General features: G+C 41.0%; 1 protein-coding gene across 4 annotated transcripts; it reads left to right on the top strand.

The window, feature by feature from the left end:
• The first annotated feature begins 2,422 nt into the window (after positions 1-2,422).
• On the top strand, positions 2,423-13,636 carry LOC106612348 (claudin-10). 4 transcript variants are annotated; one of them, XM_045724297.2, is made up of 6 exons: positions 2,423-2,651; positions 9,136-9,403; positions 12,348-12,512; positions 12,664-12,745; positions 12,927-13,040; positions 13,348-13,636. In XM_045724297.2, the coding sequence occupies exons 2-6, from the start codon at positions 9,187-9,189 to the stop codon at positions 13,442-13,444; spliced, it is 675 nt and encodes a 224-aa protein (XP_045580253.1). In that variant the 5' UTR covers positions 2,423-2,651; positions 9,136-9,186; the 3' UTR covers positions 13,445-13,636. The 4 variants fall into 4 exon arrangements, with proteins under 4 accessions (XP_045580253.1, XP_014068881.2, XP_014068879.2 ...); XM_014213406.3 differs by having other exon boundaries at positions 2,423-2,655; positions 9,161-9,403; XM_014213404.3 differs by having other exon boundaries at positions 2,426-2,651; positions 9,161-9,403.
• Positions 13,637-16,848: the final 3,212 nt, after the last annotated feature.

Here is a 16,848-nt window from a genome sequence, read left to right as displayed (position 1 = left end):
GAGACTCAATACAATCCTGTTTTGGAGCTCTACGGACAATTCCTTAACTCATGGCTTGGTTTTTCCTTTGACATGCACTCTCAACTGTGGGACCTTTTTTTTATAGACAGGTGTTCCTTTCCCAATCAATTGAATTTACTACAGGTGGCCTCCCCAATCAAGTTGCAGAAACATCTCAAGGATGATCAATGGAAACAGGATGCACCTGAGCTAAATTTTGAGTTTCATAGCAAAGGGTCTGAATATTTATGTAAATATGGCATTTGTTTTTTTTATTTGTAATACATTTGCAAAAATGTCTTGGCCTATTTTTTTTCTTTGTCATTATGGGGTTGTGTGTGTGGGGGGGGAATTATTTAATCCATTTTAGAATAAGGCTGTAACAAAATGTGGAAAAGGGGAAGGGGTCTGAATACTTTACGAATGACGTCACATCTACATTTGTTTTATATGATACACGTGTATATGATGTCTACTGTCAAAATACTCATTCTCTGACCCCTGCACACCCCAAATGTTTTTATTTTTGCGTGTGAAATGATAGTAGTGTTTGTTTCGCACCTCTTGTTTATAATTTCATCCAGCTATGAAAATGGAAGATAATGGACTTGAATACACTGAGTATACAAACCATTGACAACCTCCCCCACCCTTTACCCTCAGAACAGTCTCAATTTGTCGGGCATGGACTCTGCAAGGTGTTGAAAGCGTACCACAGGAATGCTGGCCCATGTTGACTCCAATGCTTCCCACAGTTGTCAAGTTGGCTGGATGTCCTTTGGGTGGTGGACCATTCTTGATACACACGGGAAACTGTTGAGCGTGAAAAACCCAGCAGCATTGCAGTTCTTGACACAAACCATAGCGCCTGGCACCTACCACCATACCCCGTTTAAAGGGACTTAAATATTTTGCTTGCCCATTCACCTTCCGATTGGCACACATACACAATCCATGTCTCAATTGTCTCAAGGCTTAAAAATGATTTAACCTCCTCCCCTTCATCAACACTGATTTGAATTGGAGTTAACAAGTGACATGAAGGGATCATGGCTTTCATGTGGTCAGTCTGTAATGGAAAGAGCAGTTCTTAATGTTTTGTAGATTCAGTGTATGCACAGGAATATTTGTTTTCAATGAATAATTTGTTTGTTATTGGAATCAAATAAAAGGTTTATTTAAAAAAAAAAAAAAAAATGTGTATTGTGTTCCAGGCTGTGGCTTTACTGTGATCTGTCCATTTGTACTGTATTTACCATGGTAGGATTGCATTTCTATTTACTATTTCACTAAAAGTGCCGCATGTCTATCAAACTGAGAAAGGTGATGGACTTTGCCCCCTCTTCAGTCCTTCACCCACCTGTAAACCATTAACTAAGCCATAAAGCTTTTCAGTAGCAGGAATTACAGATACAGTTGGGCAGGCTTTGTGCTGCTGAATCACTGTTGTCATCTGGATACAGGAAGGAAGTCACTCATGCCTTTATCAGAAGTCATGTGCCTTTTTGGTTTTTAACAGGATGTTGTTTCATGATGTCATTAATGTGAAATTGGCATAAACAGGCATTTGAATTTAGCTTTTTAAGCATTTTGGCCTTAAATGGTCATCTGGGATTCACTGTAGCTTTGGTGCTGGTGGGTTAGGATATTGATGTAACAAAAAAAAAAGAAAATGACCAAAGTCCACAAACGGTCACTGGGGAAAAAGCCAGAGACACTGTGTTAAGGTTTATAGATTAGGAGAGGAAGTCTTCTCATTTCCTCTTCCTCTAGACTCACTTTTCCCCATTTGTGATACTCGAAAAAATGTATGAGAATGGCCAATGTTAATGCTGCCGTCAGTGTCAAAACAGTATTTAGCAAATTATCACCGCTGTCTTTTGCTCAGGAGATTCTCCTTTAAAAGTGCTTCCCAAATAACACCCCGTTTCCTTTATAGGGGACTACTTTAGACCAGGGCGCATAGGACTATGGTCAAAAGTAGTGCACTATACATGTATAGGGAATAGGTTGCCATTTGGGATGCAGCCTTAGTCATTTTGACCGTAACTCTGTAGCAGTGTGCCCTTAACTGTGTATCACAGGGTTTGGTTCAATTCCATTTAAGTTCATTCAAAAGTCAAGAATTTAAAAGGTGCCGTTTTATTTTTGGTGTGAATTTCACTTCACTTGACAAAGTTTAAATGGGAATTGACCCTGGTGTATAATGCGATTGGGTGTTTGAGAAAGTGAACAGTAGTTTCTCTGTGAGTTTTAGATGTGCTTCTTCCCAGTGTGTTCATGCGTAAGGTTCTTGAGGTTTGGACCAAAGTAGTGCAAGATATAGGGAATGAGGTGCCATTTGGGACGCAACCCATTAAACCCACAGTGCAGCTCTGGGGGAGAGTAGTAGGCCACGTGCAGAGGTGAGCATGTGTGCTCATAGTGGGAGATCGTTTTGAAGGGTCATTGATCCACCCGATACCCAAATCTCACCTCAGTGGGACCACAGCCTCTGTTCCAAAAAATACCCTTCACTTTCTCTTCTTCCATCTTACCTATTCCATAGCCAACCAGGGAAACAGACAACAGAGGATACAAAATACCACTCAACAGCACAGTAGACACTGCAACAAAGACCGAAAGTTCAAGCCATTCTCATCACAGAAACAGTAGGTACATTGGTTTACTTTTCCATTTCTTTGTTTGAGTGATTAGTTTATACAGGATGGTGTAACAATCTTAGCAAATAATTAAATTCCTTGCTATTAGATTTCTCTAAACATTTTAGATGGATTGAGTTTAAATTGATCAATGTTATACACAATTGGACATTTTGAATTTAACTGTTTTGTTTTGATTTGCTAAAGTGAAAACTTTAAATGTTCCTTCCATTCGATCACTTTACTAAAGATAGATTTAGTTCGTGACTTACAAATATATTTCCCCTGAAGCACTGATAGGTTCACACTACCCAGCTGGGGAAAAATGGTGAACCATGTCCCCATTACATGCTTTTGTGGTTGTAAACTGGTTTTCTGGTTGAAAAGACATCAGTTTACAACCATCTGATGTTTGTTACAACCAGGTAAAGATGCCTTTTTCATGCCTTCAGAAAGTATTCATACCCCTTGACTTATTCCACATTTGGTTGTATTACAGCCTGAATTCAAAATGTATTAAATATGTTTTTTCTTTCACATTGACATACAATATCCCATAATGACAAAGTGAAAACATGTTTTTAGAATTTTTAGCAAATGTATTGAAAATGAAATACAAAAATATCCAATTTACATAAATATTTACATCCCTTTGAATTGACACTCCAAATTGAACTTGGGCACATCCAATTTGCTTGGATCATCCTTGATGTCACTACAACTTGGAGTCCACCTGTGGCCAATTCAATTGTTTATAATTGATTTAGAAAGAAACACACCTGTCTATATAAGTTCTGACAGTGCATGTCAGAGCAGGAACTATACCATGAACCCCAAGGAACTGGCCGTAGATCTACGATAGAGAATTGTGATGAGACATAAAATAGAGTTGAAGTCAGAAGTTTACATACACTTAGGTTGGAGTCATTAAAACTTGTTTTTCAACCAGTCCACAAATTTCTTGTTAATAAACTATAGTTTTGGCAAGTTGGTTAGGACATCTACTTTGTGCATGACACAAGTAATTTTTCCAACAATTGTTTACAGACCGATTATTTCACTGTATCACAATTCCAGTGGGTCAGAAGTTTAAATACACTAAGTTAACTGTGCCTTTAAACAGCTTGGAACATTCCAGAAAATGATGTCATGGCTTTAGAAGCTTCTGATAGGCTAATTGACATTTGAGTCAATTGGAGGTGTGCCTCTTTGCTTGACATCATGGGGAAATCAGCCAAGACCTCAGAAAAATAATTGTAGACCTCCACAAGTCTGGTTCATCCTTGGGAGCAATTTCCAAACGCCTGAAGGTACCACGTTCATCTGTACAAACAATAGTACGCAAGTATAAACACCATGGGACCACGCAGCTGTCATACCGCTCAGGAAGGAGACGCGTTCTATCTCCTAGAGATTAACGTATTTTGGTGCGAAAAGTGCTAATCAATCCCAGAACAACAGCAAAGCACCTTGTGAAGATGCTGGAGGAAACAGGTACAAAAGTATCTATATCCACAGTAAAACAAGTCCAATATCGACATAACCTGAAAGGCCGCTCAGCAAGGAGGAGGCCACTGCTCCAAAACTGCCATAAAAAAGCCAGACTATGGTTTGCAACTGCACATGGGGACAAAGATTGTACTTTTTGGAGAAATGTCCTCTGGTCTGATGAAACAAAAATAGAACTGTTTGGCAATAATGACCATCGTCATGTTTGGAGGAAAAAAGGGGATGCTTGCAAGCCGAAGAACACCATCCCAACCGTGAAGCACAGGGATGGAAGCATCATGTTGTGGGGGTGCTTTGCTGCAGGAGGGACTGGTGCACTTCACAAAATAGATGGCATCATGAGGAAGAAAAATTACGTGGATATATTGAAGCAACATCTCAAGACATCAGTCAGGAAGTTAAAGTTTGGTCACAAATGGGTCTTCCAAATGGACAATGACCCCAAGAATACTTCCAAATTTGTGGCAAAATGGCTTGATGACAAAGTCAAGGTATTGGAGTGGCCACCCCAAAGCCCTGACCTCAAACCTATAGAAAATTTGTGGGCAGAACTGAAAAAGCGTGTGTGACCAAGGAGTCCTACAAACCTGACTCAGTTACACCAGCTCTGTCAGGAGGAATGGGCCAAAATTCACCCAACTTATTGTGGGAAGGTTGTGGAAGGCTACCTGAAACATTTGACCCAAGTTTAACAATTTAAAGGCAATGCTACCAAATGCTAATTGAGTGTATGTAAACTTCTGACCCACTAGGAATGTGATGAAAGAAATAAAAGCTGAAATAAATCATTCACTCTACTATTATTCTGACATTTCACATTCTTAAAATAAAGTGGTGATCCTAACTGACCTAAAACAGGGAATCTTTACTAGGATTAAATGTCAGGAATTGTGAAAAACTGAGTTTAAATGTATTTGGCTAAGGTGTATGTAAACTTCCGACTTGATCTGTATATCTGGGGACGGGTGTAAAACAATTTCTAGTGTTGAAAGTTTCCAAGAACACAGTGGTCTCCATCATTGGGAAATGGGAAAAATATGGACTCTGCCTAGAGCTGGGCAAGAAGGACCTTGGTTAGGGAGGTGACCAAGAACCCAATGACCACTCTACAGAGTTCCTTGGCTGAGATGGGAGAACCTGCCAGAAGGACAACAGTCTCGGGCACAGATCGCACCGGGCTGTGAATGCGCACTGGCGACACAGTGCGCCTCACCGCATAACACGGTGCTTGCTTCGTCACTCGCTCCCCACGGTAAGCACGAGGAGTTGGCTCAGGTCTCCACCCTGACTCTGCCAATCTCCCCATGTGCCCATTGGGGGGGCTGCCTCTCGGGCTTCCGTCGTTACCGTGACTCCCTTGCTGCCTCCACCTGCTTCCCCGGCAGGCTGTTGTATCTCTCCAATACCTGCTCCCAAGTCCAGTCTATCCTTTCCTCCAACTCCTCCAGCGACCAGGATGCCATCTCCTCCCGGGCACGCTGCTTAATCCAGTCCTCCTGACCACGCTGCTTGGTCCTTTGGTGGTGGGTGATTCTGTCACGGCTGTCGTAGGAAGAAGAGGACCGAAGTGCAGCGTGTGTGTCGTTCCACATTTTATTTATGCTGTAGAAACTACGCAATACATAAATACACTGAATGGAGAAAAAAATAAGTGACACAGAGATGAACACATACACAACTCTAAATGAATCACCCACAAAACCCAGGTGGAAAAACCCCTACTTAAGTATGATCTCCAATTAGAGACAATGAGGACCAGCTGCCTCTAATTGGAGATCATCCCAAACAAAACCCCAACATAGAAATACAAAACTAGAACCTAAACATAGAAATAGAAAACATAGAAGAAAAACCCTGTCACGCCCTGACCTACTCTACCATAGAAAATAACATATTTCTATGGTCAGGACGTGACATGGTGGCAGCATCATGCTATGGGGATGCTTTTCACCAGCAGGGATTGGGAGACTGGTAAGGATAGATGGGAACAATGAATGGGGCCAAATACAGGCAAATCCTTGATGAGAACCTGCTTCAGTATGCAAATGACTTTAGCCTGGGGGGCAAGGTTTACGTTCCAACAGGACAATGACCCCAAGCATACAGCAAAATCAATGCTGGAATGGCTTCCAAACAATAATGTGAAAGTTCTTGAGTGGCTTAGTCAAAGCCCATACTTAATCCCATTGAAAATCTGTGGAAAGACTTGAATGTAATTGTTCACCACCACTCCCCAGAAAATCTGCAAGGAAGAAATGGGAGAAAATCCCCAAATCCAAATGTACAAAGCTGATACAGACATACCCAAGACGACTCAAAGCTGTAATCACCATCAAAGGTGCTTCTGCAAAGTATTAACTCAGGGGTGTGAATACTTATGGAAATGTAATAATTCTGTATTTCATTTTCAATAAATTTGCTAACATTTTTAAAACATATCTTCACTTTGTCTTTATGGGGTATAGTGTGTAGATGGGTGAGAATGTTTTTTTTTTTAATCCATTTTGAATTCAGGCTGTAAATCAAGGGGCATAAATATTTTCTGAAGGCACTGTATGTTGGTGGTTCAGATAACATGGTTTTAGCAACCAGGAAAATACTTTATCAAAACCCCTTTTTTTTAAATATATTTTTATAGGACATATAAAGAAATACAAATTACAAATTGAACAGATACATCCTTTTATCCCCCTATACTTATTGAAACACCTCCCTCCCTTTAACAACAAAACAGCATACATACAAAAATGAAATAAATGTACGATTGGAAATAATAATATATAAATATACACATGCACACAAGTACACATATACAAACACAAAAATAAAAAATATCACAACATTCCCGTTGGCCAAAATCCTTACTCCTGATCAATAGAAGGCAACTGTTCAAAAAAGGAAATTAAAGGCTGCCATCTCAAGAAAAAGTTATCAGTACATCCTCTCAGAGTGTATATAATTTTTTTCTAAGTGTTGAAAAGACAGATCTTTCAACCAGGATGATGCATTGGGAGGTTTGAAGGATTTCCAGTGAAGCAAGATCTGCTGGAGGGCTATAAGGGAGGCAAACGCTACAACGTCCGCTTTACTTTTAGTGAGACTGTAACAAAGATGGAACTCCAAATATAGCTATCAGAGGACGAGGCTGCAGGTCAATATCTAGAATTTTCGAGAGTATTAAGAGTGTGCTCCTAATCTCAGCTCGTTACCTGTATAAAAGACACCTGGGAGCCAGAAATCTTTCTGATTGAGAGGGGGTCAAATACTTATTTCCCTCATTAAAATGCAAATCAACTTAACATTTTTGACACGCGTTTTTCTGGATTTTTTTGTTATTTTGTCTCTCACTGTTCAAATAAACCTACCATTAAAATTATAGACTGATCATTTCTTTGTCAGTGGGCAAACGTACAAAATCAGCAGGGGATCAAATACTTTTTTCCCTCACTGTATATGACATTATGCTGTCCTCTGAACTCTCTCAAATAAACAAAATCAAGACAGACTGGGGTAGTGAACTTGACCTTGCAGATAACTGGTGGGAGGAGGCCCTTCTAAGGGTGAAAGGGAGTGCGCTCCTAATCTCAGTTTGTTACCTGTATAAAAGACACCTGTCCACAGAAGCAATCAATCAATCAGATTCCAAACACTCCACCATGGCCAAGACCAAAGAGCTCTCCAAGGATGTCAGGGACAAGATTGTAGACCTACACAAGGCTGGAATGGGCTACAAGACCATTGCCAAGCAGCTTGGTGAGAAGGTGACAACAGTTGGTGCGATTATTCGCAAATGGAACACACACAAAATAACTGTCAATCTCCCTGAGGCTCCATGCAAGATCTCACCTCGTGGAGTTGCAATGATCATGAGAACGGTGAGGAATCAGCCCAGAACTACACGGGAGGATCTTGTCAATGATCTCAAAGCAGCTGGGACCATAGTCACCAAGAAAACAATTGGTAACACACTACGCCATGAAGGACTGAAATCCTGCAGCGCTCGCAAGGTCCCCCTGCTCAAGAAAGCACATATACATGCCCGTCTGAAGTTTGCCAATGAACATCTGAATGATTCAGAGGACAACTGTGTGAAAGTGTTGTGGTCAGATGAGACCAAAATGGAGCTCTTTGGCATCAACTCAACTCGCCGTGTTTGGAGGAGGAGGAATGCTGCCTATGACCCCAAGAACACCCTCCCCACCGTCAAACATGGAGGTGGAAACATTATGCTTTGGCGGTGTTTTTCTGCTAAGGGGACAGGACAACTTCACCACATGAAAGGGATGATGGACGGGGCCATGTACCGTCAACTCTTGGGTGAGAACCTCCTTCCCTCAGCCAGGTCATTGAAAATGGGTCGTGGATGGGTATTCCAGCATGACAATGACCCAAAACACACGGCCAAGGCAACAAAGGAGTGGCTCAAGAAGAAGCACATTAAGGTCCTGGAGTGGTTTAGCCAGTCTCCAGACCTTAATCCCATAGAAAATCTGTGGAGGGAGCTGAAGGTTCGAGTTGCCAAACGTCAGCCTCGAAACCTTAATGACTTGGAGAAGATCTGCAAAGAGGAGTGGAACAAAATCCCTCCTGAGATGTGTGCAAACCTGGTGGCCAACTACAAGAAACGTCTGACCTCTGATTGCCAACAAGGGTTTTGCCACCAAGTACTAAGTCATGTTTTGCAGAGGGGTCTAATACTTATTTCACTCATTAAAATGCAAATCAATTTATAAGATTTTGACATGTGTTTTTCTGGATTGTTTTGTTGTTATTTTGTCTCTCACTGTTCAAATAAACTTACCATTAACATTATAGACTGAACATTTCTTTGTCAGTGGGCAAACGTACAAAATCAGCAGGAGATCAAATACTTTTTTCCTTCACTGTACAATATATCATAATGAAGACAGTGCAACCAGTTTTGCCTACTGGAATATAGTTAACACTACAATGTAGGTTCATAACTAATACATAACAAAAATAGTTTGTTGTGCCTTCTCTCTTCCCAGTAAATCAGCCAGCAAGACGGACCACCATGCTATTAGCTTTCCAGGTCCTGGGTCTGACTTTAGGGGTGATTGGCTGGTGTCTGGAGAACAGCTGCACTAGTTCCCATTCCTGGAGGGTACGCAGCCATTCTGGGGCTGTCACAACCAACAACTGGCAGTTCGAGGGCCTGTGGATGACCTGCGCAGCCACGTCCCTGGGCTCTATGCAGTGCCAGAGGTACAAGACTGTACTGGGGCTACCAGGTGAGAGACACATGCAGGGCTCAGTGCAATACTCACATGCAGTATTAAAGGGGCAATCTGTAGTTTAAACAACAACAAAATGGTATTGATAAACAGCTGAGAAATGGTGTTAGAGAAATGTAACCACTTTCAAATTCAAAGACAGAGCTATGGATTCAAGGACTGACCATCCAAACTATAGTTTTAACCATGGTTTGAGGCTGTATAGTCTGTTTGCAATTACATTGTTTAAAAAAAAACATTTTGTGTTCTGATGGAGTATGACAGTTGAACTAAGCCGATGAGGCATTTATAATTTGTAGTCTTCAAAAAATCTATGGGTTTATGTTATTAATTTCAAAGTAAAAAATTTAGTTACAGATTGCCCCGCCAGGATTTATTTTCCTATGATCAAATACAAATCTTTGAATGTTGTAAACATCTTCTTAGGTTATCACATAAACATACTTCCTTCCCTGGTAGATGCCTTCAAGTTTCAAAATGAGTAGTATGTATGCACGGACAGTAGTTTCTGGGCAAAAGCACTGTGTAAACATTGCAATTGTGGTTTTCGATTAAATTCCAGCCAAGAGTGACCCAGCAGTTAGATATCGGCTCAAATACTTGATGTAGTTTTACCCTTGTCTAAAGTGACTGTGCTGCTTTGATAATTGTCCATAAAACACAAATTCATCAAGAAACTGAGAAAAGATCTAAAGAAGTATTTACATAACAAAACTATTGTGTAGATGAGACTGACATAGAGTATCTGTGAAATCAATTATCGTAGGCCTGTAGTACGGTGTCCATATTAGGACAGCCAAAGTCTAAGCAGGACTTTTTGAAGCTGTTCTCATATTGACAACGTAGTACGGTAGTATTTTTTACTTCCTTTCCTACGTGACTGTCATTTTCAACTGTCGACCACCACACTGAGGTATGCAGGCCATATGGTCTTAGTTTCAGGCCATGAAGGTAATAGGGGTTGTAAATCACACAAGTATCATTGTATCATCGCTCAGTCAATCATTGACAGTCACACTGACCTTGGTTTCCTTTCATTGTGTGTATGTCAAATAGAATCTAATTTTATTGGTCACATACACATGGTTAGCAGATGTTAATGCGAGTGTAGCAAAATGCTTGTGCTTCTAGTTCCAACAGTGCAGTAATATCTAACAATTCCCAACAACTACCTAATACACACAAATCTAAAGGGGTGAATGAGAATATGTACATAAATATATGGATGAGCGATGGCCATAGGCAAGGTGCAGTAGATGTATATACTGTATTTTATATCATGTGATATGAGTAATGTAAGATATGTAAACATTACTAAAGTGGCATTATTTAAAGTGACTAGTGATCCATTTATTAAAGTGTCCAGTGATTGGTCTCAATACAGTATATACATGTGATATGAGTAATGTAAGATATGTAGACATTTAGAGTGTGGTGTACCTCTATTACACTGCAACAGACTCCTAGATAACCACACATTCATAAGAATAAAGAACTGTAGTCAGAACCGTAGTCACCTCACCACCAAAGGTCGGAGTGCTTTCATTGATACAGAGAGAGATATTAAATGAGTATTGTCTAACCTGAGAATTCTAAGGAGACACCAATGGCAAACACCAATGGCAGGTACTGTATCTATTGTGAAACTCCTGATTTAATAGTTGAGAAAGTCAAACAGTGGGTCAGGATGGGTGTCATCGCTTTCGATGAACCAATCTAAACCAATTTCGATGAACCAATCTGTAATATTTTTTATCTCCTTAGACCACACCTAAGCTCTAAACCCTGGCCACCATCACCTTATAGGTGAAGCCTCTATGGTTTTTACACGCCTCTTATTGCTTTACAACCCCTGTGCATAGACTAAAGTTCTCTGCATTTGAAACAAGACAACAGACACCCAGCACATTGGAGACCGAGCAAGGACATACAACAACTTGCATATCTCGTGAGGCCATTTTCAATCATCCTGTGTGTCAACCTCAAGAGTAAGAAGCCTTTTCCCACACCTGTGTGTGTGTGTGCTCTGGGTGATCATGTCGACGGCAGTGGAACTAACTGGGTTTTTGTTGTGTGTGGCAAGCTGGCTGCTCACCGGCTCCTCACTAGCCAATGACTACTGGAAGGTGTCCTCGGTGTCTGGCAGTGTCATCGTATCCACACGCCAGTTCCAGAATCTATTTCATTCATGTGCCGAGAACAGCGCCGGCATTAGGAACTGCAAAGACTTTGAGTCTATGCTCGCTCTGCCTGGTAGGTACTAGACTGACTACTACTCCCAAACTGGACTAACAGATAATCTCCAAAACCTGTCCCAAACAATATCTGCAAATTAAATTGACATCCCTGGTCAAAGGGAACTCTAAAGGGAAACGTTTCCTGCTCGTCTATGTCACTGGCCAACTGAAATGGTTAATGTTATGTGATGTGATTTTTCTGTGTAATGGTCAATCAATTACATAAAACAACCTTAAATAGTCAGTTTTGTTAGATTCCTGATGTTGCCAAATGTTTTAAGAATAAGAGGAACACAATGTCTTTTCAATTGAGTGTCTCTTCAGCAAACATGAATGATCCATGTATTGGTACAGTTATGTTTCTTAGACACATCCTACATCCGAGTTAAAGCCTCCATTTGTGTGTTCTGTAGGTGACAAACAGCAAGTTGATATCAGCCTTTAGCAGTGTCTAACAATTAAAAAAGGCCACCAGCACTCACTTGATAGCAGCAATTGAAGTCTGTTTTTCTTTAGGCAACATGTCCCACTAGTACACCCTGCAAACGTTTCTGCTATGCCTTCTTCAGTGTGTGTGTGTGTTGTTAGACACGCAAGAGGATAGAGTTGAGCACATTTCCCTCCCTCTCCAAGTCTGTCTACTCAGGCTCTCTATCGATCCTATGTCTGTTGTTGACTGGAACTCTGTCGCTTCCTGTGTTCAGGCTACATACAGGCATGTCGAGCCCTGATGATCATCGCTCTGCTCCTGGGTCTAGCGTCCATCATTGTGTCAGTGCTGGGGCTGAAATGCACAAAGATCGGCAGCACTTCTGAACAGGCCAAGGGCAAAATCGCTCTGACAGGCGGAAGCTTGTTCATCTTATCAGGTGTGTCCCCAACTCCCAACTGCCAGCATCATCATCTTTATTCAGTTCTCCTCTAATCATAGTACCAATCTCTCTCTTTTTCTTCCCCTCTCTCCCCCCACCTCTCTTTCTTCTGCCGTTTATCAACCATCTCAATCTGCCTCTCCTGCAGGTCTTTCCACCTTGACTGCTGTGTCATGGTATGCTGCACGGGTGGTGCAGGAGTTCCATGATCCATTCTTTGCAGGAGTAAGGTGAATACACATCCCAAAAGCTGAAAGTACTGCCTGCAAATTGGCAGGAGTTTTTTCCGGTCACATCACTCAACCAATCAATTAAAACCATTTTCATAAAAACCTTTTATTGAAGGAATCATTCTGATTTGGACACACACACACACACACACACACACACGATTCATTCTCTGTCCATTAGGTTTGAACTGGGTGCAGGTCTATACATGGGTTGGGGAGCTGCCTGTTTGGCCATTCTAGGTGGGGTCATGCTCTGCTGTTCCTGTAAGAGGGGTCCATCAGTACCAACCACAGGGTGAGTAATTGCATCCACAAAGTTGAGTCCCAAATTGCACCCTAATCCCTATTTAGTGCACTATAGGGCTCTGGTCCATTTGGGATGCAACCAAAGACACTTCCTACTCCCAAAGTTATTGGCAAGCTAACCATTATCCTACCAAAACCATGGTCTTGGTTGGAAAAAGTGAGGACAACACTATCTCAGGTCTCAAGGCAGGTAATAGGCTAGCCAACACTAGTTAGCTAGCGATTTCCCATCTGTTACATGAGCTAGTCAAAGAAATCATTGTTGTCCAATCTATTGTACCCTACTTGTCTTACAGGGGATATTCATACAACTACTCCAAAACAAGTGGTGGACAAAAGATCTACAGGGCAGAACATGTGTCAGAGTCTGGGAGTTCAAAAGCTTATGTTTAAAGCAGTTTAAAATGTTTTTTTTTTTTTTCAATCTAATTGTTTGTTTGTCTGTTTCCATTTGTTTCTTCACCAAAGTGTGAATTTACTGGTTTGAATTTGCCATTATATATTTTTGTTGTCTTGAGTCACTGTGAATATTAATGCAATGTTTATTACTTTGAAATGTATTGAAAATAAAAACATTGCTCTGTTGATGATTATTGTTCTATTGATATTGGATATCCAAATGAATGGAAAATATAAGCTATGCCACAACTCCAAATGAATGGAAAAGATACCCACTGGGCACAGACGTCTAATCCACATTGGTTTAACGTAATTTCATTGAAATGACGTGGAAACAACGTTGATTCAACCAGTGTATAAGAATCAAATACAGTACTTACCTGAATTTTATAGTCAATCCTGTGATTCGAAACTGACTACAGCCTTATGTTCAAGTAATGTCTTGTGATCGCTCAGCTCCCAGCTGGACATTTAAATAAATACTCCACTCAAAATAAAAACAATTAAAATTCTGTTATTTACTATTTAACATTTCATCTGATATGTGTCTAACCCAGATACTTGGGTCAGAATATGTTGTACAAATCTACAGTTGGACTGCTTCAGACAAGGAAAAATAATTGGCTAATGTAACCAGCGTCACTGTGCTAAATTATCTGTTTCACTTCCTCCCTCAAGTTGCCTCTGACTGGGCTTGAACCAAACTCTTAGAAAGAAAAGGTTATTTAGAGTTCTAGATAGAACCTTTTGGTTCTTTGGTAAAAATTAAAGAACTCTTTTCAGAAAAAGTTTCAATTCTTAAGGTTCTATAATAAAATGTTTTTGAACATCACTGTCCACCAACTGCCATTTAACCAGCATGACCACTGTCTGGTTTCAGAAGACTGTTGTTGAAAATACCAATAAGCATTCCAAAATGTTTTATGGTAAGCAAAGTAGATGTTTTAATTGAAATATATAAAGTCAATCATTTGATAATCTATAGGCTAGAATAAATAAGGTCAAACGACCAGTGGAAAAAATAGCAGAATTGGGATGCCTGACTAAATGCAGCCATAGAGCTACATACCCAGCCTGACATTGGCAATTAGCTAATTGTTATTTTTATTTCAGTGTGGAGTCAGATGGGGGACTATGTTTCATGATGCTATAACAAGAGTGGACTGAGTGCTGCAAAACTCAATGTGCATGATGGGCTTACAGAGGTAATACCCTCTCCCTCAACGTCAACAAAACAAAGGAGCTGATTGTGGACTTCAGGAAACAGCAGAGGGAGCACGCCCCCATCCACAGGGCCGCAGTGGAAAGCTTCAAGTTCCTTGGTGTACACATCACTGACAATCTTAAATGATCCACCCACACAGACAGTGTGGTGAAGGCGCAACAGCGAGGCTGAAGAAATTCAGAATGCGAGGTCAGTACAGGTGCATCAAAGCTGGGACTGAGAGACTGAAAAACATATATCTATCTCAAGGCCATCAGACCGGCCTCCAACCAGTACCCTGCCCTGAACTTTAGTCAATGTCACTAGCCGGTTACCACCCAGTTACTCAACCTTGCACCTTAGAGGAAGCTGCCTATTTACATAGACATAGAATACTGGTAAGTTTAATCATGTTTACATACTGTTTTACCCACTTCATATGTATAGACTGTATTTTAGTCAAGGCCTATCCTATTTAACTATTGCTGTGCATATACTATTCTATCCTACGTATTATTCAGGTGTACTACTACTATATATACAGTACCAGTCAAAAGTTTGGACACCTACTCATTCTATGGTTTTTCTTCATTTTTAAGACATCAAAACTATGAAATAACACATATGGAATCATGTAGTAACCAAAAAAGTGTTAAATGAATCAAAATGTATTTTAGATTCTTCAAAGTAGCCACCCCTTGTCTTTATGATAGCTTTGCACACTCTTGGCATTCTCTCGACCAGCTTCACCTGGAAGGCTTTTCCAACAGTCTTGAAGGAGTTCCCACATATGCTGAGCACTTGTTGGCTGCTTTTCCTTCACTCTGTTGTTCAACTCATCCCAAACCATCTCAATTGGGTTGAGGTCAGGTGATTGTGGAGGCCAGGTCATCTGATGCAGCACTCCATCACTCTCCTACTTGGTCAAATAGCCCTTACACAGCCTGGAGGCGTGTTGGGTTATTGTCCTGTTGAAAAACAAATGATAGTCCCACTAAGCACAAACCAGATGGGATGGCATATCGCTGCAGAATGCTGTGGTAGCCATGCTGGTTAACTGTGCCTTGAATTCTAAATAAATCACTGACAGTGTCACCAGCAAGGCACCCCCACACCATCACACCCCCTCCTTCATGCTTCACGGTGGGAACCACACATGCGGAGATCATCCGTTTACCTACTCTGCATCTCACAAAAACACGGCGGTTGGAACCAAAAATCTCAAATTTGGACTCATCAGACCAAAGGACAGATTTCAACCGGTCTAATGTCTATTGCTCATGTTTCTTGGCCAAGAGCGCTTTTGACACACCCACTCCTTTCGACACACCCTCTGCATCGAGACCAGTCCCGGACTCAGATGAAGATTTTTATGAATAAACTAAGATAGACCACAGTCTGTCGTTTCCAATGGGAACAACTTAGTCATACTGGGAAGAACAAGCCAGGAGGTGGGCAGAGCCAAGCACGAGCTAGCGAGATCCTAGTGCGCGTGTGCAATAACTCAACTTGCCTTTGCACTCCTAATAAATGTGATTTTTTTACAACTTTGGCAAAGGGTAAAGTCTACAGAACTTGGACAATCATAGCAAATTCTAGTTTTGGGAACAAAAAAACTGTATTGAGATCAAATGTTTCATCGATGAGAAAACTGTCTGAATGTCAAAATCCATCTCTTTCAATCTTCTCCCACTGCCGGCCAGTGGATTTCCCTCACTACCATATTTGGTAGTGAGTGGAAACGCCAAGCGGATGCTTCAAATTTATACATCCGGTGAAATATCTGTGACTCAGCTACGTACCTGTACTTGGTTTTTTTTGTTACCAAAATGTGCAGTCCGCAACACAGCGTCTAGCCTGCGGGAAATTCACACGTGAGCTGTGTTCAAATACCCATACTACTAGTTCATTTTAGTATTCTGTAAACGAACGGTATCCTTTCAGTTGAGCATACTAGTGTTACGGTAGTCTACCGGAAGTTGATTCTGTTGCTATGCAACCTCTTGCTACCAATACATTTTTGTGTTCTTAAATTCAATCTGGAATGCCAGTGTGCTCTTAAATTCAGAGCATTTTCAGATTGCCCATTCGTAAATTCTGAACGTTTCCCCTCTCTGAGTGTTCAGAGTGCACACTGGCTGAGGGGTAGGGTTCTGACCATCACAACAGCACTGCAGTCAAGCACACAAGCTAA

Source organism: Salmo salar, chromosome 09 (genome assembly GCF_965601325.2).
Source record: "Salmo salar chromosome 09, fSalSal1, whole genome shotgun sequence".
NCBI classification, from domain to species: domain Eukaryota; kingdom Metazoa; phylum Chordata; class Actinopteri; order Salmoniformes; family Salmonidae; genus Salmo; species Salmo salar.
This window is presented reverse-complemented; position numbering and strand designations above follow the sequence as displayed.